The 27,284-nt window shown below is 44.1% G+C and overlaps 1 protein-coding gene across 1 annotated transcript in view; it reads left to right on the forward strand.

Annotated features, from left to right (window-relative positions):
• The first annotated feature begins 1,676 nt into the window (after nucleotides 1–1,676).
• The window catches only part of LOC147104449 (coiled-coil domain-containing protein 60-like), a 121,008-nt gene continuing 95,400 nt past the window's right edge, over nucleotides 1,677–27,284 (forward strand). The window contains exons 1-4 of the mRNA XM_085962185.1: nucleotides 1,677–2,612; nucleotides 2,717–3,006; nucleotides 6,579–6,668; nucleotides 16,722–16,801. Of these exons, the coding sequence (XP_085818311.1) occupies nucleotides 2,719–3,006; nucleotides 6,579–6,668; nucleotides 16,722–16,801 (458 nt within the window). The 5' untranslated portion in view covers nucleotides 1,677–2,612; nucleotides 2,717–2,718. The remainder of the gene's footprint in view (nucleotides 2,613–2,716; nucleotides 3,007–6,578; nucleotides 6,669–16,721; nucleotides 16,802–27,284) is intronic.

Raw genomic sequence — 27,284 nt, forward strand, 5'->3', positions numbered from 1 at the left:
AAGTAACAATTTAGAGTGAGCCAGTTGCATATTTCAGTGTAGGAGTGGTCAAAAATCATGTAATGCCAGGAATGAACAATACACTCCAAATTCCATTCCTAATGAACTGGCATTGTAGAGGGTGACAGTAATTAGGCAATGAGCACACTGTTGGGAGTTTTGCACCTTCTGGTGGAATCTGAGAAATAAGTGATAAGAAACATGGCGCACTTGTTTTACCATCTCACTGTGTCTGTGTGCTGTGTCCAATCCCACAATTACATGCATGGCTAACACAAGGTTTTCAAAATCTGGTTCACAACTTTAACAAAATTATAATTTCAGCAAACAGACATTGGAATCGGTTTTCCCCAAACGTTATAGATTGCCACAGCTTGCAGACATATATTACAGAGCAGCTGAAAATACAGAAATACCGTGGATCTTTCCTTAACAGTGGAAAAGAATATTTCTCCTCTCTAGCCCAGGGGCGCGGAGGCCAATTTTGGCATCCCACCACCAGCCTGACTGACTCAATGCAGACCAGGGATCAAACCTGGGATCGTCCTAGTATGCATGAGTAGGTATCACAAAAGGCACTCCACTTACCCACTGAGCTATCGGCAGTCTTCACCTTGTGATAAGGTTTTAGCAAAAAGGCTTTTCAGGCTGGAAAGGAGGCAACTGAATGGTGACTTTATAGAGTTATATATAATTACATAGAATTTACAGCACACAAACAGGCCATTCGGCCCAACAGGTCTATGCTGGTGTTTATACTCCACACGAGCTTCCTTCCATCCTACTTCATCTAACCCTATCTGCATATCCTTCTATTCCTTTCTCATTCATGTACTTATCTAGAGTCCCCTTAAAGGCATCTGTGCTATTTGCCTCAACTACTCCTTGTGGTAGCGAGTTCCACATTCTAACCACTCTCTGGGTAAAGAAGTTTCTTCTGAATTCTTTACCGGTTTTAGTAGTGACTAAGATAGTAAATGGTATGAAAAATGTAGATCTGGAAAATTATTTCAAATTATACTATGATAGTAGGACAAGTAAACTCAGCTTCAGACTATTAAAAGGCAAGTTTAGGATTGAAGTCAGTGTGAGTTTCTGGGTAGGGAGTGTTGGCAAAAACCCTGCAATCATTTAAGAAATGATTGGATGCTATGATAGGGGATTGTATGAGCTAAATGGCCTTCCTCATTTGTATTTGCCTTGTGATCTTTCAGGGCTTATCCTTTGAATTGAAACCAAGACAGAAGTCTTGATGAGGGGACAATCTACTTATGCTATTTTTAAAATCGCATTAATTTATATATTTAAATTAAATATATACAAAAATATATTTATTTTTGTGGCATAGTGGTTAGCACTGTTGCCTCACAGCGCCAGGGACCCGGGTTCGAATCCAGCCTCGGGTGACTGTCTGTGTGGAGTTTGCACATTCTCCCCGTGTTTGCGTGGGTTTCCTCCGGGTGCTCCGGTTTCCTCCCACAGTCCAAAGATGTGCAGGTTAGGATGATTGGCTATGATAAATTGACCCTTAGTGTTAGGGGGATTAAATATGTGGGGTTAGGGTGGGATATGTGTTGGTGTAGGGGTTACGGGGATCGGGTGGGATATGTGTCGGTGCAGGCTCGATGGGCCGAAATGGCCTCTATCTGCACTGTGGGGCTTCTGTGATTTCTGTGATTTCTGTGAAAAATATTTTATATATAAATGTGCAGGGCTACGGGGAAAGAGCGGGGGCATGGGACTACTAATTCTGCCAAAGTCCAAAGTGCTGGCACAGGCACGATGGACCTATTGGCCTCCTTCTCTGCTGCATCATCACTCAACCATTGGTGGCCGTGCCTTCTGTTGCCTAGGCCCTAAGCTCTGGAATTCCCTGTCTAAACCTCTCCGCCTTGCTACCTCTCTTTCCTCCTTTAAGATGCTCCTTAAAACCTACCTCTTTGACCAAGCTTTTGGTCACCTGCCCTAATTTCTCTTTATGTGGCTCGGTGTCCATTTATTTTGTCTAATACTCCTGTGAAGTGCCTTGGGATGTTTTACTACGTTAAAGGCGCTATATAAATACAAGTTGTTGTTGTATCATACTATGATTTATTTTTTAAATGTTCATATGTGGCGGGAGGTTGTCTTTTTCAGACAGGTACTGAATGTCATTGTCGGACTTCAGCATGGAGTATTCCTTTATTGTGTGTGTTCCAAAAGATATTTGTGCTCTTTCTCCCAGCATTATGCAGCCAATCCTTTTCTCCACTCCACCGCACTCAAGTCAAATCTACCCATTTGATCTGCAATTCAGATTATACCACACCTCACTAGGGGGAGGGTAAGTGAAACATATTTGCAGTTGGTCCAAATAATTAAAGAAACGATGTAACGATCTGATAAATATTGTATTTGATTCAAATTTGATTGCGAATTAAAAGAAATAGTGGGAAATAAATCGCCTTTGATGCACTGAAGTGGACGATTGAGAAAATACACCCCTTCGCCTGGAGTTGAGCGCGCCCGGCTGCGGCTGTAACCCAGGGAAACGAAACAAGAAGCTTGGGGCAAAGTGTTGAAGACAGAAACATTGTGGAAACAGCTCTTTAATTACTTCACACAGGGTTACAGTAGGTTTGGAGGTTTTTTTAAACAGCTAAAGTTGGACATTGCAAAGAAACTAAACTTTTTAGAAACTTTTAATAACTTTTTTTAATGTTTTTTTTCTTCTCAGCCATGCCCACAGGCTGCAAAGTGCTGGACCCGCGGAGTTTCGTGATGATAACGCCTCTGCCCTTCCCCCCTTCCAAAGGGCTGAAGGTGAAGGCTCGGAGTCTGACCGTCTACAGCCCCTGCGAGCCGAGCAGAGAACAAGTTTTCCGCGAGAATTACCACAGGAGGCAGAATCAGCTGAGCCAGCAGGGCTACCGCTCGGTCAGCTGGAAACCCTACCAGGCGATCGGCCAGCCCCTGCACCTGGAGCCCAGGCAGCTCATCCTGCACTCGCTGGGGCAGCACCATCAGGTCAGGCCCAGAGCGTTCAACACCAGTCCACTGAGTGTAGCCAACAATCACTCACTCACACACACAAACATATACAACACAAACACACACAACATACGCAACACACAACAGAAAATGCTGGAAAAACTCAGCAGGCCAGGCAACATCCGTGGAGAGAAAATAGAGTCAACGGTTCGGGGCAAACCCTTTGTCGAGACTGGAAAGGCACAGGAAATGAAATAGATTAAGAGGCCAGGCTGGGAGAGAACAAAAGAGAAATGAAGAGACATTAAGAGGTATTCAAAACGAGACGAGATGGTGATAGGACTAGTGGAGACAAAAGACGGCTCAGATTAGGTGTGAAATGTGCTGGCAGAGTGGGAGACAGCTGCCATGTGAGAGAGAGAAAAAAAAAGGGGGGGAAAGGGCCAAAACAAAGGTGTGGATAAAAATAAGCAAAAATGTAATGGGGGCCGAGGTTATGATCTGAAATTGTTGAACTTGATATTGAGTCCGGAAGGCTGTAAAGTGCCTAATCGGAAGATGAGGTGCTGTTCCTCGAGTTTACGCTGAGCTTCCGTGGAATTCCGTTCAGTCCGTAAGGATGACCCCGAGCTTCCGGTCGCCTGTCACTTTAATTCACTGCCCCATTCCCACTCAGACCTCACTGTGCTTGGGCTCTTGCATTGTTCCACGGAAGCTCAGCGTAAACTCGAGGAACAGCACCTCATCTTCCGATTAGGCACTTTACAGCCTGCCGGACTCAATATCGAGTTCAACAATTTCAGATCATAACCTCGGCCCCCACTACATTTTTGCTTATTTTTATCCACACCTTTGTTTTGGCCCTTCCCCCCCCCCCTTTCCTTTTTTTTCTCTCTCCCACATGGCAGCTGTCTCCCACTCTGCCAGCACATTTCACACCTAATCTAGAGCCGTCTTTTGTCTCCACTAGTCCTATCACCACCTTGTCTCATTTTGAATATGTCTTAATGTCTCTTCATTTCTCTTTTGTTCTCTCCCAGCCTGGCCTTTCAATCTATTTCATTTCCTGTGCCTTTCCAGTCTTGACAAAGGGTTTGCCCTGAAACGTTGACTCTAATTTCTCTCCACGGATGTTGCCTGGCCTGCTGAGTTTTTCCAGCATTTTCTGTTGTTATTTTGGATTTCCAGCATCCGCAGTATTTTGCTATCATACGCAACACACAAACCTACATACACAAACACACACACAAACATATACAACACATACACAACACAAACAAACACACACAACACAAACAAACACACACAACATATGCAACATACACAAGACACAAACACACAAACAAACATACACAAGACACAAGCAAACATACATAAGACACACAAGCAAACATACATAACAGACACAAATATACATACACAATTCACATACATACACAACACACAAACAAACATGCACAATACACAATATGCACAACACATGCACAACACACAAACATGCACAATACACACATGATAACATACACAACACACAAACACATACACAACACACACAAACATACGCAATGCACATACGCAAACATACACAGCACACACAAATATACACAACATACACGCTTCTTCATAGGGACAAATAGTTCTGGACCTTTTCCCCTATAGTTCACAATGCAGTTAGTGGTGAAGCTGGACATTTGAAGATTGTTGTGTGCCAACCAACCATATAACACCTGCAACCTCATCACATCACACAGTGCTTCATAGCCAATGAGGTATTTTTGAAGTGTAGTCACTATTCTAATGTGGACAAAATTTTTACAAAATACCTGCGAGGGCAATCCCACTGAGATGGACAATGGAGGAGAAGCATTGGTGGAGGATAGTGTAGTCAACGATGTCAAAGGCTGCAGAGAGGTTGAGAAGGATGAGGAGGAGTAATGCACCATGGTCACAGTCAAAGAGAATATCATTTGTGATTTTGATAAGGGCTGCTTTGGTGCTGTGACAGGTGGAAAACTGATGGGAGAGATTCTAATGGAATTGTGGGAAAGATGGGCACAGATTTGGGAGGCAAAAGATACATTCAAGGACTTGAGAGGAAAGGGAGAGTGGAGATAGAGGGGTCGAAGGTCAATCTCTCTAGAGCCATTTCATGAAGAGTGAAGCAAACAGCCTGATGCATGGCTTTGAAGACTTTTTTTGCAAAACTTGGGATAAAATAAATGCTGATTTTTTTAAGCGGATCAGCAGGATATTGTGCTACAGGCATGTACTTATGGAGCCAAGCTCCATCCCAGAACCTCATGGACAGACCAAAACTAACCTGAGTACAAGTTGGCAATTCTATGACATTTATCCACAGGATTCCCCTCTTGATGTAAATGTCATTAGAATGAAATGCTTTTATAAGGTGATCACACTATAACACAATAGTTAACAAGGTAACGACTACAGTCATGGGGAGATACCAATCATTCAAATTGTAATCAGGCTTAACAATTTTGCTGTTAACATAGTAGCAAATAAATTAAGGATGCTTTGTTCTTTCAAAGTCTTACTGTATATGTTTTATTCCTCTGCAGATTTGTTTGCTATTAAGTGAATGTGTAAACTCCATGTTGAATAATACACTTACATTTTAAGAATAGTTATATAGGTAGTTGGTGGAAAGGGGAATAAAAGGGTATGGGAACAGAGCAGGCTCATGGGATTAAGATTACTGCTTGTGTGGATGATAAATGCCAGTGTGGACTGGTTGGGTCAAAAAGCTTCCTATAGCACCATGTTATAATTTCTATACGGGCAACCAAATGCACCTCTTCCAACATCCCTGTTCACCGTCAATGTTATTTATTGCTTGGATGAGTGTTTTGAGTTTGTTGAGTTTCAGTTTCAGCCTCTTAAAATGCTTATGATTGCAAATGGCAGGCACGTCTGCTAAGGAGGCCCAAAGGCACATCGGCTGGGGCTCTGGTGAGAGACATTGGTGGAGTAAATAAAGCTTTGCTGCAAGTGGTGCTTGAGCTGTGCTGTGAGTACCACTGCAGTAAACTTCATAGAATCATGGAATGATACAGCACAGAAGGAGGCCATTCAACCCATCGTGCCCGTGCTAGCTCTTTGAAAGAGCTCTCCAATTAGTCCCACTCCCACGCACTTTCCCCATAGTCCTGCACAGTTTTCCCCTTCAAGTACTTATCCAATTCCTTTTTTGAAAGTTACTATTGAATCTGCTTCCACCACCCTTTCAGGCCGTGCATTCCAGATCATAACAACTCGCAGCATTAAATCCTCATCTCCCCCTGGTTCTTTTGCCAATTACCTTAAATCCGTGTCCTCTGGTTACTGACCCTCCTGCCAGTGGAAGCAGTTTCTCCTCATCTACTCTATCAAAACCCCTCATGATTTTGAACACTTGTATTAAGTCTCCCCTTGACCTTCTCTGTTCTAAGGAGAACAGCCTCTTCTTTTCTTTAGTATATAAGGCAGCCTTTGTCCATTCCAGTCAGCATGCGACAGTAAAGGAGAAACAGTACATCTTTGAACAGTTGGGCAAAGTGTTCTTCCAGCATGCGAGAGACTTCACTTCAATTTATTTTTTCTTTGTCCAGGCTGTGATCGATGAGACCAACAGTACTGCAGAGGAAAATCTTGAAGAAGCAAAATGCTCGAGTTCCCCAAACGTGTCAAAGGAGAACAAGGTAACCTTGATACAAAACTCTGTGATTTTAAAGAAGTGTTAGACCCGGCTACATGAAGCTGTTGGCTTCAAGATCTGGGTACAATTGAACGGAGTAACAGGTGTTCACGTTCAGTTATTATTTTGCCCCCTGTGCCCTCGCTGAAGGTACTGACCATCGCTGGGGTATGGTTCTACAGTCACTCACCCAGATGGCGACTCGTCATCTGTTGAGTTTAGATAGTAAGGCCCCGAATATCCGCAGCCCCGCTCTGCTGCCGTAACTGTGATGGAGCAGGAATTGTAATGCATCGGTAGAAAGAGAGCCTAACCCCACCGGAATTTCCAGGGTCAGGCTATTTAAATAAATCAGGCTGGTGCCGGTATTGGTGCATCTTGAGCACCTGCTGGGGTGGAAGGGAGTGAGAAAAATGTGGTACTGGAAATCCGCATGGAGGCAAAACCAGCAGCATCAGCTAAACAGTTTAGGCCACAATGAAATCAGTTCCCTTTATCAGAAGGCCATTTTAAATGGTGCAGGCTGTAATCTTCTGGGGTAATTCAGGCCATGACCCTGACTTGGAATAACCCTGTGGGGTCCACTTCTGTCACTCCACTGCAACTGGTATCTTGTTGGCATCCAGTATTCAGGGCTCAGGAGGTAGGAGTAGCAGGACATCTAGGAAATGATGCCATCCTGTTGGCCATGCCTCTTTTTTCAATGCTGGGTCTTCAGAGGTGCACAGAACGTCCGCCCATCATGACTAGATCTTCACTGTAGAGACTAGATCCTGCCCCATTTTCCACCCCTACCAGACCTCTACTAATCGGGCATCTACCTCAGGTACGCTGCTATTTCTGCTGAAATTTTGGGGCCTAGTTTTGGTAAGCTCTTCATCTAGGGGGAGGGGGCATGTACATCGCAGCTGCGTCTGATGCTGCCCTTGTCCATCATCCACACACTCACGCTTTCCAGCAATAGGTACTGGATAACGATCAGGAGCAAGGTTTAAATCTTCCTTCCTCCCTTCTGAGGAGTGCTGAGGACAATTGTAGCAGCCCGACTACTGGCCTGGCTGAGGGTTAACTCAGCAGAGACTGAATTTCCATGTTCCTTTCCTGGCTCGGTACCAATTTCGAATTGCACTTACTCATTTTTTGATAGCTGTGCAAATCTATTTTCATGAAAATGCATTAACACTATTAATAGTAAGGAAGGAAAAGTTGAGTGTTTAATAATTGAAACAGTGAAGCTTTCTTTCTTTTTGGCCTTACTTTAGACATTAGTACACCAGAAAGAGCCGGCTGGTTTTGCCCCTGTTTGTAGTGCTAATGCTTTGTTTAGCAGTCGAGCACAGGAAATGTTCTGCTGTCTAGTGGTGCTTCATGAGTTGAAGAGGTAACCTGTTCAGTCCTACACCTCTACACCCGATGCATATTATTAAATTTACCCAGATGTTGGAGATGGTTTCTTAGGCCCGAGAAACCCAATTCTTTGCAAATAGATTCTGAGTGGAAGGTCTATTTTGTAGTACCTGTGTTCTCACGTCTGACCAGACAGTCACACCCACTGTTGTGAGATTACTGCACAAACTTTACAAGAAGGCCTTTGGTAATACCGTACGACGGGCGGCTGATCCGATATCGCCCATTTTAGACTATGGGCAAAAGTGAAAATGACTGAGTGACAGGCAGTGATTTTTTAAATTTCACTTTCTAAGAGTTTATTACATGAAAGCAATGAAATACAGAAGATAACTTATGATTAAAGATGTGCAGATACAACCTGAGCAGAAGCCAATGAACTTGGAGCCACCTTATCTTTTTGACCTTCAGAGAAATCCAAATCCTTCTCACTTGAATCAAACTTTCTGCCAGTTTTATTTTGGGGAGGGGGCTGAACTAGAAGCGTGTGGGACATTCATTCCGACTGAGCAGATCCAGAAGGCCGCAGTGTATCCTGGAACAAGATGTTGAAGTGGGAAATCGGAATGAGCAATGGGATTTGCGCTTCCCAAGGAAAAACATGGATTTATTTTTTTTGTTTGACTTTGGTTTCAAGCTACTGAGTGGGTTATTTAGCTGAGAGGGTGGTGAGTGATTGTGTGGTCCAGATATATCCTTTTTTCGAGAATGTGGCATTGCATTTCACAGGAAAAGGGATGATCTGTGTGCGTATATACACAATTCAATATCCCCCCCCCCCCCACCCAATGTTCCCTTTAAGCTGCACGGCCGCGCAGCGCTCTGGAGGCTCCGTGCAGGCTGGTCACTGGCTTTTGAATTGAAAAATCGCGCATGCGCAGAAATTTGAAGGGCCGCGCACCCCAAAAAAAATTTAAGAGAACATTGCCCCCACCACCTCCCAACAAAAAAACAACTTTTAGGTTCCTAATACCTACAACTTCTGCATTTCAAAGCCTTTCTTCAACCCTCTGTGTATTTGTATAGAAGGGACGTGAATTGGGAATAGTGATATATGAGAAGTATGCGGTAAAGGGCTGAATTCATTAGAAGTGCTTTCTTAGAGACAGTATGGTATTGGCAATCATAAAACACATTTTGCTTATACAAGCTTGAACCTGAGGGTTCCCCCAGTATAGGTCTGTAGTTCATCTCCTGACCATCTGTTACCTTGTCATGGAGTCACAGGGGGAAAAATTGGGTCGCGCCCCCTTTGGGGCGTCAACTACCCCGAAAAGGTTAGCGCCCCCCGCGCCCAAAATTCACAGGTAGTGCCCCAAGAGGGAGGCGGGGTGCTACTGGAAGTGCCCTGCCTCCCTCTTGGGGCGCTACCAGTGAATATCGCGGGCGCTCTGCGACATGTCGCGCCGCGGTACTGCAGGCCTTCCTCCTCTTATTAAAGGGGAGGGGCCTTGCGCAGCACGAGCCGGGGTCCAGCTGGGCTACCAGGGATCAAGAGGAGTGCCGGGCTCACGGAGCGCAGGCGGCACCCCACGGGGAGGCTTCACAGGAGGCCGGGGACAGCAATGAGGGCAGGTGCTGGCAGGCGGTCAGCAACAAAAATGGTCGCCTGGCACCTCCCCTTTAATTTGTGCCGCCCTGGCCGCAGGTAGGCCCCCCTGACCCTGTCGTACATAGCATCCGACAGTAAGTCAGGGGGCGCTACCGAAGTTTGCAGCCGGGGCACTGCGCCGGTGATGATATCATCGCCGGCGGCGCAGCATGCGGGTGCTAACAGTTATCGCTGCCGCTAACCTCCCGCTGATTTTCGCGGGAGGCGTTAGTGGCGCCCTGCCCAGGTGCTAGTTGCTTTGCGCCCGTTAGCGCCCTCATAGAGTCATTACGGCACAGAAGGAGGCCATTCAGCCCATGAGGTCCATGCCGGCTCTCTGTAGAGCAATCCAGTCAGTCCCATTCCCCCGCTCTATCCCTGTAGCCCTGCAGTTTTATTTTCAAGTGCCTATCCAATTTCCTTTTGAAATCATTGATCGTCTCCGCTTCCACCACCCTCATCAGCAGCGGGTTCCAGGTCATTACCACTCGCTGCTTAAAAAAGTTCTTCCTCACGTCCCCCCTGTATCTCTTGCCCAAAACCTTAAATCTCTGTCCCCTAGTCCTTGTACCATCAGCTAATGGGAACAGCCTTTCTCTATCTACCTTATCCATAAGAACATAACAAATAGGAGCAGGAGTAGGCCATTCAGCCCTTCGAGCCTGCCTCATCTTCTGGCTGATCTTCTGCCTCAACTCCATTCACCGGCCCTATTGCCATATCCCTTGATGCCCTTACTAGTCAGAAATCTATCGACTTCTGTTTTGAATATACCCAATGACTGAGCCTCCACAGCCCTCTGGGGTAGAGAATTGCAAAGATTCACCATCCTCTGTGTGAAGAAATTTCTTCTCATCTCAGTCCTGAATGGCCTACCCTTTATCCTGAGGCTGTGGCCCCTGGTTCTAGACTCTCCAGCCAAGGGAAATATTCTCCCAGCATCCACCCTATCAAGCCCTGTAATCATTTTGTATACTTCAATGAGATCCCCTCTCATTCTTCTGAATTCAAGAGAATATAGGCCTAGTTTACTCAACCTCTTCTCATACGACAGTCCCGCCATCCCAGGAATCAATCTCGTGAACCTTCATTGCACTCCCTCTATGGCAAGCATATCCTTCCTTAGGTAAGGAGACCAAAATTGTACACAGTCCTCCAGGTGTGGTCTCACCAAGGCCCTATATAATTGGAGTAAGACTTCTTTACTCTGTACGCAAATCCTCTTGTAATGAAGGCCAGCATACCATTTGCCTTCCTAATGGCTTGCTGCACCTGCACATTCACTTTCAGTGACTCAAATACAAGGACACCCAGGTCCCTTTGAGCATCTGCATTCCCCAGTCTTTCACCATTTAGGAAATACTCTGCCTTTCTGTTTTTTCTACCAACTTCACATTTATCCACATTATATTCCATCTGCCATGTTCTCGCCCACTCACTGAGCCTGTTGAGATCCCCTTGAAGCCTTTTCACAACTGACACTGCCACCTAGCTTTGTATCATTAGCAAATTTGGAACTGTTACATTTAGTCCCCTCATCCAAATCATTGATATAGATTGTGAATAGCTGGGGCCCAAGCACCGATCCTTGCGGCACCCCACTAGTCACAGCCTGTCATCCTGAAAAAGGCCCGTTTATCCCTACCCTTTGTTTTCTGTCTGTTAACCAATTCTCAATCCATGCTAGTATATTACCCCCAATTCCATGCGCCCTAATTTTGTTCAGCAACCTCTTGTGTGGGACCTTATCGAAGGCCTTCTGAAAATCCAAATTCACCACATCTACTGGTTCCCCTTTGTCTACTCCACTAGTTACATCCTGAAAGAACTCCAATAGGTTTGTTAAACAGGATTTCCCTTTCATAAATCCATGTTGACTCTGCCCAATCTTACTATTAGTTTCTAAGTGCCCAGTTATTGCATCCTTTATAATAGATTCCAGCATTTTTCCAACTACTGATGTGAGGCTAACAGGTCTGTAGTTCCGTTTTCTCTCTCCCTCCTTTCTTAAATAGCGGGGTTACATTTGCTATCCTCCAATCTGCAGGAACCGTTCCAGAATCTTGTACACCTCTATCAAATCTTCCCTCAAACTCCTTTGTTCCAAAGAGAACAACCCCAGCTTCTCCAACCTAACCTTGTAGCTAAAATCCCCCATCCTTGGAACCATTCTGGTAAATCTCCTCTGCACCCCCTCAAGGACCTTCACATCCTTCCTAAAGTGTGGTGACCAGAACTGGACACAATACTCTAGTTGTGGCCTCACCAGTGCTTTATAAAGGTTCAGCATAACGTCCATGCTTTTGCACTCAATGCCTCTATTTATGAGGCCCAAGATCCCATATGCTTTGCTAACTACGCTCAATATGTCCTTTCATCTTCAAAGATCTATGCACATGAACCCCCAGGTCCCTCTGTCCCTGCACACTCTTTAGAACTGTGTCATTAAGTTTATATTGCCTCTCCCTATCCCTTCTGCCAAAATGCATCACCTCACACTTCTCTGTATTAAATTCCATCTGCTACTTGTCTGCCCATTCTGCTAGCCTATCTATGTTCTCACTGTTTGCCACACCTCCAAGTTTGGTATCATCAGCAAATTTTGAAATTTTACTCTGTATTCCAATATCCAAGTCATTTATATATATCAAAAAAAGCAGTGGTCCTTGTACTGACCCCTGGGGAACACCACTGTCTACCATCCTCCAGTCTGAAAAACAACCATTTACCACGACTTGCTGCTTTCTGTCCTGAAGCCAATTTCTTATCCAAGCTGACCCTCCCATTCCATGAGCCTCAATTTTGTTAACCAGCCTTTTATGTGGTACTTTGTCAAACGCTTTCTTAAAATCCATGTAGACAACATCCACTGCATTCCCTTCATCAACATTCTCAGTTACTTCATCAAAAAATTCAATTAGATTATTCAAACACGATCTGCCTTTTACAAATCTGTGCTGGCTCTCCTTAATTAACTTAAACCTCTCCAAGTGCCTGTTAATTTTTTTCCCTGATTATTGTTTCTAAAATCTTACCCACCACTGATGTTAAACTGACCAGCTTATAGTTACCAGAATTGTCCTTGCACCCTTTCTTGAACAAGGGTGTCACATTTGCCACTTTCCAATCCTCTGGCAACTCCCCCGTATCTAGGGAAGATTGGAAGATTATGGCAAGCCCTTCCACTATCTCCACCCCCATTTCCCTTAGCAACCTGGGATGCATGCCATCCGGACCAGGCGACTTATCCACTCTAAGCATACCCAGCCTTTCCAGTACATCCTGCCTATCAATTTTCACCCCATCCATTACCTCTACCATTAAAATTAAAATCCCGAAATTGGGGGGCACGAACCCATCCCGCCCCCAACCCACCTCCATGCCAGTTTCAAAGGAGGCGGGTACCCACCCCGCACTGGGTCCCACCTCCCTGAAGCGGGAAGGGGATTAGTGCCAATTAACTGCCTGTTAACAGGTAGTTAACAGGCAGTTTTTAGCCTAATCCCTATTTTTAATGTTGAAGTGTGGGATTCCTGACGGCTCCAAACCACGCCAAGTTATAGGAGGCGGACCGTCGGGATGAAGGGCTCGGAGGGGTCGAGATGTCCGGTGTTCAGGTGAGTGATGGGTGCATGAGTGCAAAGGTAAGTGTGTTTGGTGTGTGTAAAGTGTTTAAATAAGTTTTACATTCCTTTACTTACCTTTACAGCCTTCCTTCCTTCAGGTCTCGGGAGTCCCTCATCTCACCGGCACAGAAAGCAGAATGGCTGCGAGCTGTCAAAAATTGCTGCATTTAGCTTTCTGTTCCGGGGAGATCTCTAAATCATCCTGAGAGGAAGGAATTAACCTGGAGTACAGATTGTCAGTATTTGACAGCTTCAAACAGCTGTGAAACGCTGATATTTCATCTGTCAAAAGGTCTTGACCAATGAAATATCAATCTGTGACATCACCTGTTGCCGAGTGGCTCTTAATTGGCCTGCTGAGCCCGCTGGGTGGGCTCAACAAGGTTAATGAAGTCAAAATCGTGTGGGTTGGCTAGAACTCGATGGAGGCGGGACTACAACCCCGAAAGTTGTAGTCCCGACTCCTCAGTGAAAATCCAGCCCTTTCTAATAGACCCCACCCCGCCTCTTACTACCCACTTACTGTTTACATGCCGGTAGAAGATTTTTGGGTTCCCTATTATGGAAACTGCCATTCTATTCTCATATTCTCTCTGCCAATCTTATTTTCCTCTTCACTTCCTCTCTCAACTTATTGTATTTGGCCTGGTTCTCCCTTGAAGAATTCACCTGACATGCAACTTACACCCTCTTTTTTTGTTTCATTATATTCTCCATCTCCCTCATCATCCAAGGAGCCCTGGCTTTGATTCCCTTATATTTCCCTCTTGTTGGAATGTACCTAGCCTGTACCTGAAACATCTCCTTGTTAAAGATTGTGTACTGTTACATTGGCGTGAGTCTGCTACAAGACAGTAATGCATAAAAGGATGTAAATAATACCCTTGGCCGCAAACATGATGATATAACGTATTCATAATGTGTACAGATGGAAGTTGTTGGGATAGTGGTGGGGGGGGTTATTTTTCTGTAAAATGTGTCCTTAATTAAAATTCTGGTCAGGATTCTTAAGCTGCTTAATTTTTCAGCATGAGGTTGATTGCTAACTTCCAGTACATTTCTGTGAATGTAGATAAACCCTTAATATAATTACCTTTCCAAAGAATTTATTTCTTTTACAAACTGAGGACAAATTATGTTTCTATTTTCCATTAGAGTTTCACTAATACATTCAGGAGATAACTCTACCCTTTTGCTGTGCAGGGCTAATTAGTGTCACATTCTGGGAATTCCATACATTCCAGACTATCTCTATGACTGCAGATAATTCTTTAATATGATTGTTTTACTTGCAATTAAATATTTCTTTTGTAAACCCAGCTTGAATTTCTATGTTACTTTTAGAATGCTTTCAACAGTTCATAGAAAATTCAATTTGAAGTTTAAACCTGGTAGAAATTTAGACAAAATGATTGCTAAGATCAAATTAATATCTCTTTGGTTCTACGTCCAAAGATTATTGTTGAGATCAAATTATTTGAGCAGCGTCCACAGTCCTTTGTTAATCCGGGTTCACTATTATTGGGAGTTGTGATTCTCCCTACTCAGCTGCAATTAACCATGTAAGCCAGTGCCCTCACTGGACAAGTAGTGGGAAGTGGGGACAGAGCTCTTTGCTAATGATCTGAACAGTTTTGTAGCTGGTTAAATTTCAGCAGTACCCCAGTACATGCTTGGGGTCCTTAAATCTCAGCTGTTGCCAGCTGGTGGCAAAACTCTGTGGACATGGGCAAGTGGTGTGTGTCCTTTATGGGTAGAAAGTGTGTAATCCACATTGGGCAAGCAGTAATCTACCTGTGCCAATTTCTGTCAGCTGGTTCGGAGACTCTTAAATGGTTTCTGTGCATGACAGACACGTGTCTGAAGGTTCTTGGTTCAGTCATGATGGCAGCTGATTGGATTCCTGTAGGGAACGCTTTGCAGCTCATAATAAGAGCTGAAAATTCTCTGGTATGAAGTTGAGCTGTTTATTTTATGCCCCGAAAATAAAAAGCTGCTATAATACAGTCAATTATCTGAGGAAGATAATAGGGATCCGAAATTGCTTGGGTTATGTTGTTCATACTGAAGAATTAAATTATGTACCAGTTGATGCCTTTTCTTGTGTAATCCAACAATATATTACTTGCATTTATATAGTGCTTCATCATGTTCTTATCTCTCCAAACAATCATAAGATGAATTACTTTGGAAGTCCAGTGACTATTATTATGATGGCAAATGCAACAACACTTCTGTGCAAGTAACATCCCTCAAATATCAATGAAATAGATTGTTTTTTGGTGGTATGGATTAGGGGAGGAATGGTGATAATGGCACCAGGAGAAATCCTTGCTCTCCGAATCATGGCGCATCCACATGAACAGGCAGACAGTGCCTCAGTTTAATATCTCATCCCGGGGGTAGTAGTACTGGCAATGCAGCACTCCCTCATAACTGTACCGGAGTGCCAGCCCAGATTATAGAAGAAATTGGGACATCTCACCAGGTAATTCCCAGTCACTGACAACCCCCCACCGTACCTTTTTGAATAAAAGTAAAATATACATTGGAATTCTCCTCTGCTTTGTACTGCGTTACCTCATGTCAGCTGAAATGATAGTGGTGGCACTGTATTTGGCCTATTTGACCCTGGGTTAGGGAGAGGTATTAATCTAAAGATTGTCCACGATTGCTACTCCTGATTGCTATTCAGTGACCCTTGCTGAAAATGTGGGTATGCTTGAATGATGAATGAGGATAGGATCGGAGAAGACGGGACAATTAGAAATTCAAGAGAGTCTTATTAAGAGATTCAGGAAGTGAAGAATGTAGAAATGAGTGACGTCTGTTTCACCAGCCTAGTTCAGTCCTGTCACCAAGATCCACTTTTAAGACCTGCAATGTGTTCATCTCTCTCCTGCCTTGATGTAAGGTGTTGAGTTTATATCTGTATGAGACAGACTGACAGAATAATTTTTTCTTCTTAAAAGACTCATCACTGGCATAAATAATTCAACTATGGGAGCTTGGACTATTTCCCTTAGTCTCCAGTTTATAGATATTTAAAAAGCTACATTTTAATGATTTATCACAGGGATAATTTAAATTTCGGGCTCTGTAACTCACTGCTATTGCAAATATTACAAAAATACATACAATTGAGGAGAGAGACTTCTTCCACTCGTAAAGTACGTGTCTGAAATTATCATATCAAAATGGTTCACATGGTGGAGTACAGTGACTATCATGTAAAGAGCCATTCTGAATCAACAGCATCTTGCAAACAGCAGTGAGGTAAATGAGTTGTCAATTTGGATTTTTTTTAGGTGTTTTGTCATAAATATCTTAATACAGATAAAATTAATTCTTAAAATTTGTCAGTGTTATGCACTAACTCCAAGTTTACTGTAAAGGCTACAGAGATTTATAGGTATGTGTTCTGATCCTGTAGATGCTCACTGCAAAGCTGCTGCACATGAAATACAAGAACAAAGACCTGAAGACTATCAGTAAGGATCTGTCTCACACCAGGTAAGAGTACATGATAAAATCAAAGCACCAGCTGCCTCAGTGCCTCAGTGAGTAGTTGAGCTATTAAGCCCAGGTTGATCCCAGGTTTGAGTTCCCAAACTAGGACAGTGATATCAATTTAATTGTGCCCAGTACCTCCTGGGTTGGGTTGGGTAGGGGAAACTGGCCAAGGTACCTGCTAACCAGAAATCCTTGCTGAAAGTGCATGTATGTGGATGGAGGTGAGAACCAGGGCTGCAACAAGGAGTCAGACCTTCAGGAAGGGAGGAAATAAGACATAATTTAAATAAAAACACAAGGGCCTATTTCTATACGTCCATAGTTAAAATTATCTCCAATGACCCCAGTCAATTCTGATTTCTATTATGCAAATTTAGTAAATCCTGACCTTTTTCTACCCACTTCCTAATCTATATCATTATCACCATCAGTTTAGGTTGATGGTATTAGAAAAATATGCTGTTCGATTGTGACTACTGTATAGTTGACCTGGGGCGTTATTTTGGCCAAAGGGTGAAAACAGATGCTAAATGGGTGCAGTGCTAATATGATACACCTGTTTGAAAGTCTGGATTTAACACACAATTTTCATCCTAATTGCTGATTACCAAAATTTGAACTTGCCTGGAGGCGCTAAAACAGACACGTGCAAGTTTAACACTCAAGTGCTGATTAGACGCAATTTTCGTACAGCAGTATATGCGGGCTCGCACCCACTCCACTGACGGTGTGGATTGCTCTAGCTGGCAGACAGCAGCGCGATGCAGGGTGGCTCAGGGACCGAGGGAGAGGGCGCACAGGTTCTTGGATGCATCACTGGAGGTTCTGGTGGAGGAGGTCTAGAGGAGGAGGGATGTCCTGTACCTGCAGGGGGAATAACGCCACCTCACCCTCCTGACGCTGTCTCCTGCAGCAGCTGGTGCTGCTCTGCCTGGCCTCATGTCTTTCTCCTATTCCTCGTCTAGACCAAGGCGGATCCCTATCAAGAAGCCCATGACCAAGCACTCCCTTTCTCCTGGTGACTCCTATAAAAGGGTGTGGAGATGACCCCACCTCATTGTTCTTTGATGTAATGTTTCCCTGACTGACCTGTTTGGACACCATTCACACCTTTGACTGCTGTGATTATCTCTCTGCCGAGGTGCGATAAATGGCAGTTGGAAAGGTTACCTGTAAACATCTGACATGATTCTCTGACTATATAAGCTGTGTCTTTATGCATTTCTCCACTTCACCTGAAGAAGGAGCAGCGCTCCGAAAGCTTGTGATTTCAAATAAAGCTGTTGGACTATAACCTGGTGTTGTGTGACTTCTTACACCTATAAAAGGGAGTAGCACAGCACTTACTCATTTTAGGTGAAGTCCTCAGAATTTCCAGGATAAATGTTGCTTGAGTGTTGGTAAAGTCTTGACAAAGGCCGTAATTTTCTCAGCAGTGTTGGGATGGTGGCAGGAGAGCTGGTTCCCGGGTTCCAGTCCTGATCCTAGCTGCAGCCGCTCTGTCAAAGGGATTTTCCTTTGATTGGCCTTGTTAAGCCTGCCCTGCGGGCTTCCCAGTCAATTAACAGGAAGCGGGTCTGGTGACGTCATTTGATGATACGTCATCAGCCGGTTTCCTTAAAGGGACCATGGCCACATTGAGTTTGACAGTTGTTCTGTCAATGTTCTAAAGCACTGAGGTGCTGCAAACACTGACAATCACTGCACAAAGGTGGATGCTTGCACCCAGGTTCTCCAATGACTCCCTCCATATGCTTATGGAGGGAGTCACAGCACGCAGGGAGGTTCTCTTCCCTTCCATGGGTGGAAGAGGCCTCCCCAGGACACCAACGCAGCCTGGTTGCACATTGCACAGGAGGGCACAAGCAGGGATGTCGTCAGGGGTCCCTGGCTGCAGTGGCGTCAACCTTTCAATGATCTCAGTGGATCACAAAACATTACTGCAAAGCCACACTCAAACTCACCCTGCTGTGCCACTCAACACATCCCCATCACTCTGCCTTCCCTACCCTACTCCTGCACATTCTTACTCATACCAACTTACCTTGCACCTCCACCCAACCCTCTCTATCTACATTATCACTTCCCCATCTCACTAGCCACCCCTCACACTCACCCTCATCCTACTGCAGGCATACCAACTAACAACACACAAGGGTAGGCACTTGAGAGGTTTAGCCAATGTCCATGTGAAGTTTCTGGTAATGTGTTGTCATACAGTGAAATCTATATTTTCAACACTGCCCCCTATTGGACAGATCTGTGCACACCTTGAGAAGTGTCTTACTGAGTTCCAGTGAATGTTGAGCCATAACTCTCAACTCCCCGCCCCCCCCCCCCCGCTATAGTGATGAGTGTGCATGGAATGGCTTGGACATTAAAGGGATGCTTCACGGTGCTGGCGTGAGATGGTGTCAACCTGGCGCATCATGTGGCAGCCAGGGTTTACAGTGTCAAGTGAAGAAAATCTGACCATGGTGATGCCATTGCTGGTCTCCCGGGCAGCAATGTTGTCAGGGGCTGATGGCCTGTGTCCTCTGCGGCATCAGGTGATGGCGGAGAATGTTGGTGATGTTGTTGGTGTGCCTGGTGATATTGGTATTGGGGCTGATCGTGGAAAGATTCAGAGGACCAAGGTCTGACTTTTTCAAGGGCACCGATGTTGCTGTAATAGATGGCAGCTGCAGGTGAGATGACAGAAGCGATCTGTCAATGGTGAGAGAGGTTCTCCCAATGAGGTGGCACTGGACATACAGTTGCCTCTAAACACTTGCAAGCTAAAGAAATCTCTATATGTCTTACAAATGCAGTAACCAACATTTGCTGCGCTCTGAAACTGACCATCTGCAACATGGCATCCTTTACACCACTTCTGCAGCTGTCAGCTTATCAGATACATCAGAGCAGACTCAAATCATGCCAAGGTGAGCAGGCGTGTTCCCTGAGCAGCTGGTAACCCATGGGGGAGCACGTAAAATTGGGAAGAAGCCTCAAAATACCATTAAATTGGCTGTTAACAAGCCATTTAATGAGCTCAATTGTCTCCCCCGCCGCTTGGTGTCGGGTCAGTTCTCTGCTGACAGACCTGACACCTGGGAGACTCGCGTGGAGGCGGGTTGACAGCGGGTTTCTTACCCGCTGTCAATCTTTGCTATTTTGGCAGCAGACCCGCCTCCAAACCCCCCCTCTGAGCGCTGGCAGAATTCCGGCCAAAGTGTCCCAGAAAGTCTCCCGGTGTGTTTCAGAGGTCCTTGTCACAGCTCCAGCAGGAAGTGAACATGAAATAGTGAGTATCCCTTTAAGTAGCGCTTGAAATCAACATCAACGCCATGTTTACTCCCAAACAGCTGGTTGTATCGATTTGTATGTGGGTTCAATGACGACACATTCATGAAAGAGAATGACTTTTTATCTAAAGTATGTTAAACTCAGTTAACAGCATTACAGGAGACACCATCTTAGAGATCCATCTAAAACGAAACTAAAACTAAACTTCTTGTCTCTCACATGCCCTCTGCTGGTCAGGCATAAGTAATCAAACAGGCAAATATGCTGGTAAGGCATCATAATCAAACAGGCAAATACCATCACTATTTGCTGATATCATTACATCTCCCTTTCTTAAAACAAAAGTATTTTACTTTTAACTAACAACATGTTTTCTTTGTATTAATCTGCATTTTAACTGTAACACTTAATGAACTTTCATTATCATTATCAAGGTTTTTTAACCTTGCTTTGTGTGTTCACATGAAATATGTAAATACACTAGAACTTGAAAGAATAAGATAACATTACTTCCTTCTATAACAAGAGTCCTTAAATTTGCTCAATGAGTCTCTCAGGAGGCTTCACGTGTCTTGAGGATTTTCTGATTGATTGTCCTTGAATCTGAGTTGTTGCCTCAGATGATGATTTCTCAGCTGTGTGATCAGGTTGTTCAACAGTATCAGTCTTTTGACCTGCTGTGTGATCAGGTTGTTCAACAGTATCAGTCTTTTGACTTGCTGTGGCTGGTCCCATGAGAAGATCTCGACGATTTCTTTGCAGAACAGCACCCTCATCTGTCTGAATGGTGTATGATCTTGGTTGAACTTCACTCAGGACAGTTCCCTTCTGAGTCCATATGTTTGTTTTGTCTTTGAACCTTACTTGGTCACCAGTGTGGAGTTCAGGTAGGTTTTGTGTTCCTCTGTCATAGTAGTACTTTTGCTTTTCTTTCTGTTGTTCTTTGAACTTCCTCACTTTCTCCCCCTCTTTTGTTTTCAGGAGGTTCTCCGGGATGGGTAGGTTTGACCTTAGCCGATGTCCCATAAGGAGTTGGGCTGGTGACTTACCACACACGAGCGGCGTTGTGCGGTATACAAGCATGCTCTGGTAGAAGTCAGTTCCACTGTCTTTTGCCTTGTACATCAGTCTTTTCACTGTCTGGACCGATTTTTCCACTAGTCCATTGGACTGTGGATAGTGAGGACTTGACGTTGTGTGGACAAAGTCCCACTCTTTGGCAAAGTGTCGGAAACTTGCATTGTAAAACTGGGGTCCGTTGTCTGTGAAGACCTCGCATGCCACGCCACGTCTGGAGAATATGGCTTTCATACATGTTATCACAGCATCTGCAGTGGTGGTTTACAGTCTATAAACCTCTGGATACAGGGAGTAATAGTCTGTGACTACACTTTTCGATTCCCAGATGTCCTCCATGGATCCTTTTTAGCATCTCTTTTCTCAGACTCTTTGGGATAACTATTTTACTTCCTTTGTAGATGATGTCTTCGACCACTGATAGTTCCGCCCTGCAGTTCCAGTACTCTGCCATGTCAGGTGAGCAGTCTTGCTTCATGTTGGGCCATCCATCCAAGATGCTTTTCCTCAGTCGTCTCATTGTTTCATCTTTGTTTGTCTCATTCTTTATGAGTTCCATTTTTGCATCTGCTATGGGCAGTGCACTTGTGATCATGTCCACGTAGGCGTTCACTTTTTCATCCATTTTGGTGTTTGCGGGCTCACTTGGGTCTACAGCTCTGGACAACGTGTCTGCTGTATACATCAGCTTACCCAGTGTGTACGCAACATTCAGTGTATAGCATTGCAGCCTGATCATCATTCTTTGTATTCTAAGCGGACAGCTATTTAGTGGCTTTTGGAACAATGCAATCAAGGGCTTATGGTCAGTCTGTACACTGATTGCTTGTCCTGCCACAAACTGGTGAAATCTTTCACAGGCGTATGTGATGCTGAGCAGCTCCTTTTCTATTTGAGCATATCGCGTCTCCGCGTCTGTCATTGAGCGCGATGCATATGCAATAGGTTGCCAGTAGTCATATTTTTGCAGAAGAACGGCACCGAGCCCACTCTGTGATGCATCTGATGATATCTTGATGGGTCTCGCTGGGTCATAAAACCTCAGAACTGGTTCCTCTGTGAGCAGTTTCTTTAGATCGCTCCATGACTTCTCATGCTCATGATTCCATTCCCATTCTATGTTCTTTTCAGTTAGTCTTCTCAGTGGCGCCATCTTTTCTGAGAGGTTGGATATGAATTTACCCATGTAGTTGATCATTCCATTAAACCTCTGCACGTCCTTTTTGCATTGTGGCTTTGGCATATTCTCAATGGCGGACACTTTTCTGGGATCTGGTTTGATGCCCTCACTGCTAAGGATATCTCCCACGAATGTCAGTTCTGTCACCCCGAGCTGGCATTTCTCTCTATTCAGCTTCAGGTTTGTTTTCCTTGTTGCTTCCAGCACTTTTTTCAGTCTCTCGTCATGCTCAGTTCTCGTGGTTCCCCATACTATGATGCCATCCATTGATGTATCAATTCCCTCCAGGTGCTCATCGATCATATGGATAGTTTTGTGATACACCTCAGGAGCTGAGGCAATGCCAAATGGTAACCTTAGGAATCTGTAGCTGCCAAATGGGCTGTTGAACATGCACAGTCTTGAACTTGCTTCGTCCAGTTTCAGCTGCCAAAATCCTGATGATGCATCTAACTTGCTGAAATACTTTGCATTTGCAAACTGTGACATGATTTCCTCACGTGTAGGAAGCTTGAAGTGCTCTCTCTTTATTGCTCTGTTTAGATCTCTTGGATCCAGGCAAATTCTGAGCTTTCCATTCTTTTTGTCCCCAACGACGAGGGAACTCACCCACTCAGTTGGCTCATCTATCTTCTGAATCACGTTCAGGCTTTTCATCCTGTCCAACTCTGCCTTCAGTTGCTTTTGAAGAGCAAACGGAACTTTTCTGCATGGATGTATGACCGTTGGCATACTTTTATCTACTCTGATCGTGTGTTCTCCTGGAAGGCAGCCTAGACCCTTAAATAGGTCGTTGTACTCATTCATGAGTTCATCATAGACTGTCTCTCCTTTGCTTTCCACAACGAGGACTCTCTTTACCAGGTTCAGTCTCTCACAGGCTTTTAAACCTAGTATGGCTTGCACATCCTTTGGCACCACGATTAATGCTAGTGTGTGCTCACTGTCCTTGTGTGTCACTTTGACAATGCATCTTCCTTTCACTGGTATATCAGTACCTGAGTATCCTGTCACTTTCACTTTTATTCCATGTATCTTTGGTCTGGGTCTAATTTTCTTAAAATCAGTCTCTGCTATCACGTTAACTTGTGCTCCAGTATCCAATTTAAATGGAATGTGTGTGTCATTCACTTTTAGTGTCAACATCCAGTCTCTTTTTTCTTTTTTGTTTTTGGACACAACATCTACATAGAACTCCTCTATCTCGCTTTCATCTACTGTATGGACCTTGCTTTGTTGCGCTTGGTTCTTACAGCAACGGGCATAATGGTTGTTTTTGTTGCAACTATTGCATGTTTTACCATATGCTGGACACTTTTTTGGTGGATGCTGTGTACCGCATCGACTACATGACTTTCGTTTGTCCCTTTCATTTTTGTTCGCTGGCCACGCCTCTTTTTTCACATTGGCGCTCTTTTTGTTAAACGGTTTGTGTCCATTCTTACTCACTGCATCCATGTTGCAGCTACTGTCACTGAACAGCTCCTTTGCCTGCGACTTCACAGTCTCTGTAGCCCTACACAGTGCTATGGCTTTTCCCAGGTCTAGATTTTGCTCTCTTAGCAGTCTTTCCCTTAGACCATTATCTGGAATACCACACACCAGTCTGTCTTTTATCAGCGAGTCTGTCAGTCCCCCAAATTCACATGTTTTGCTTCGGTTTCTCAGTTCAGTCACATACTGATCAATAGTCTCACCCGTTTTCTGTACACATGTGAAAAATCTGTGCCTCTCAAACGTCATGTTACGTTTAGGTATGCAGTAGGCCTCAAACTGTTCCATTATTTTATCTAGCTTCATTTTGTCTCCATCAGCAGCGAATGTGAAGTTATTATACACCTCCAGCGCTTCATTACCCACGACATGCAAGAACACTGACACTTTCATTTTATTACTTTTCTCGTCAGCTCCGATTGCTGATAAATACAACTCCAAACGTTGTTTGAACCTCCTCCAATTTTCAGCCACATTACCTGTCAACTGAAGCTTCACGGGTGGGTGTAAACCTTCCATTTTTCACTTCGTTAGCTATTCTCCAATGGTAAGTAACGATGTTCTCTTTTGGCTTGCTAATATGTGGAGAGCTGATTTAACTTCAGATTTTTCCTCTTCATCTCTTTCAATCACTTCTGACACCATGTATCGACTTGTATGTGGGTTCAATGACAACACATTCATGAAAGAGAATGACTTTTTATCTAAAGTATGTTAAACTCAGTTAACAGCATTACAGGAGACACCATCTTAGAGATCCATCTAAAACGAAACTAAAACTAAACTGCTTGTCTCTCACATGCCCTCTGCTGGTTAGGCATAAGTAATCAAACAGGCAAATATGCTGGTAAGGCATCATAATCAAACAGGCAAATACCATCACTATTTGCTGATATCATTACACTGGTCACTGTTAGGAGAGGACATTGGGACAAGCACTAGCCACCAAAATGCTGTGCAGCCTCTTTAATAAGCGCTAGCAGGCATTTTAAGTGGCATTCAGCTGTTTAACGATCCTCCAGATGCCGTTCCTAGCACTGGCTTCAACTCCTTTACCAAGATGGCGTCTTGTGCTAAACGCTGGCTAACCCAGCGGTTCAGCTCAAGACCCCCATCTTGGAGGATCGTTAGTGCCTGAACGCGCTGCTGAAAATCGCCCCCAATGAAACTCCCATATTCGTAGTCTAAGGTTTTGAACAAAATGAAAAATAGCACTTCCCCCAACACCCCAAAATGGGAGAGTGGGTAAATACACAATGTGCGATGGTATTGAGCCATACAGACCAGGAAAATGCTAGTTTCAATCCCTGGTTCATACTGTGTTAGCTGCTCTCCATCGAGGCAGTGATGCAGGCTCTACTGTTGGCCTTAGCGTTGCCCAACCTCAGGAAAGCAAAATGGAATAACTGAGGTTCCTGGTCTTGTTTGTAATCCAGTGCTGATGTGGGCAATGGGTGAGGGCAGGATTGGGCCCTGATCACTTGTGGTGCCTCAATGGTGGAATAGCCTACTAACATTCGCGGTGGTGGGGTTGGCGCAAGAAAAGTGGTAACTTGGTCAAATTGCTGGAGAGTGAGTCAGCACCTTCAGAAGAGCAGAGGGTTTAAAAATGGGGGAGAAGATGAAAATTGTATTTGTATTGGCTCAATAAAATGAGCACATGGGGTGACAACTCATTGATGAAGAAACCTGCCTATCTTTGCTTCAGCCTCTTCCAGATTCTCCTTTTAATTAACTGCACACATTATGAACCATAAAATGTATGTTAATTAGGATACCACTCTAAGGTATGGGTTTATTAACTATAATCACTGAACCTTTAAAACAAGATTGAATAAATCAGGAATTCATAAGTACTTAATAAATGGAGGTTCAACTAAGATGGATTTAATATATCTGGAATTTTAGAAGTGAAAAATAGTATTAATCAAGATTAAGGAATCAAAAATGTCAATACCAGCTGTTTTAAGGGTGGATTATTAATAACTGAGTAAGAGGCCTGCATTTTGTAATTTAAAAATGACATCCCTTAGTGACGATAACCATTGTAATTTTATAATGAGGAAAGGAGGGAGTGTGGAAACGGTCTCTGCTGCTCCAGCTGCATTTTCTTTTGCTGTAAAGTATTTGATTGGCTAACAGGATGGATGGTAAGTTTATTCACTAGACAGATGGAGCACAGTCTTGCATTATTCATTGAGAAACCCAGAGTGAGGGTCAATGGCCCTGGTGCAGGACACTGATAAGGTTAAAAATTAGGAGAGAAATTGAGGTAAATTGGGAATTAGTGGTTGGATGAGGGTAATCTTGGATTTTAAAAACCTGTTGTAGATTGTGGGAGCAAGGGAAAATTGAGAGCATTGAGAAATTCCATGCTTTGAGTTTCTGGGAACGAATGGGGTTGAAGTCGAAGACTGCGATGACCCTTGATTTCAACACAGTGAAAATGCAGGGGCGAGAGGGTAGAAAGTGGAATGGCGTATTTGGAGGAACAAAAGAGGAAATCTCAGATGCGCATGGACCATAGTAGTATCGATAACATTGGTATATTGCGAGCATGGGGGGCGAAGCCGAAGTTGGAGGCTATAGTTGAGAAACAGATTGTCTATCAGATCACAAGATAATTACAGGTGAAGAAGGCCATCTTGGTTCATCCATCCAGAATGACCCTAAAGTTGCAGCGTCCAGCTGGTTCTTAAATGACTCCCAAGATTTTTGTCTCCTGTACTCCATCTGAGAGCCCATTCTATGTGTTGATCACTGTCTCTGTGTAGAAGAACCTCCTGATATAAGCCTTAAATTTGCCTTTTACCAGCTTGAATCTGTGACCTCTTGTCGCTCTTGCAATTTATTTTGAAGTAGTTTTTTTTGGATTTACCTTTTCCATACTCTTTCTTATTATCTTTTATGCTGTTAGAAATTACCTCGCAGGTCTCCAGTCTTTCCTCATAAGTCAGACCTCTAACTCTGGGGATCAGCCTTCTAGCTCTTTGCTGTGCTGTCTCAGAAGCTTGAATGTCTCCCTTGTTTCTCGGTGAACAGAACTGGACACAGGTGTGGTCTGACCAGAGCACTGTACAGTTTGACCATGGCTTCTTCTGACTTGTATTCCACAGTTTTGCTTCCATAGTTCAACATCTTATTAGCTTTGTTGATTGCTGCTCTACATCAGTTGGACCTACTGAGTATCAAGTCTACGAAGAGTCCAAGATCTATTTCAACACCATTCACACAGTACATGTGTTGCCCACTGTTCCCCTACTTTACCCTTGCTGTATTAAGCTGATATTGTTTGCCCATTCACATATTTTGATGACCAGCTTTTTCTTGCATCCAGTTTATTAGTGTTAGCTGCCTTCCCAGCTACAGGAGCCGGATTCCGTTGTTGGATGACCTCGTTCTTTATCGAGACTTCAGAGTAGTTGAGAGGAAAATAATTATTTG

This window comes from Somniosus microcephalus, chromosome 19 (genome assembly GCF_052327205.1).
Source record: "Somniosus microcephalus isolate GS21.2 chromosome 19, FLI_Smic_1.0, whole genome shotgun sequence".
Lineage (NCBI taxonomy): Eukaryota > Metazoa > Chordata > Chondrichthyes > Squaliformes > Somniosidae > Somniosus > Somniosus microcephalus.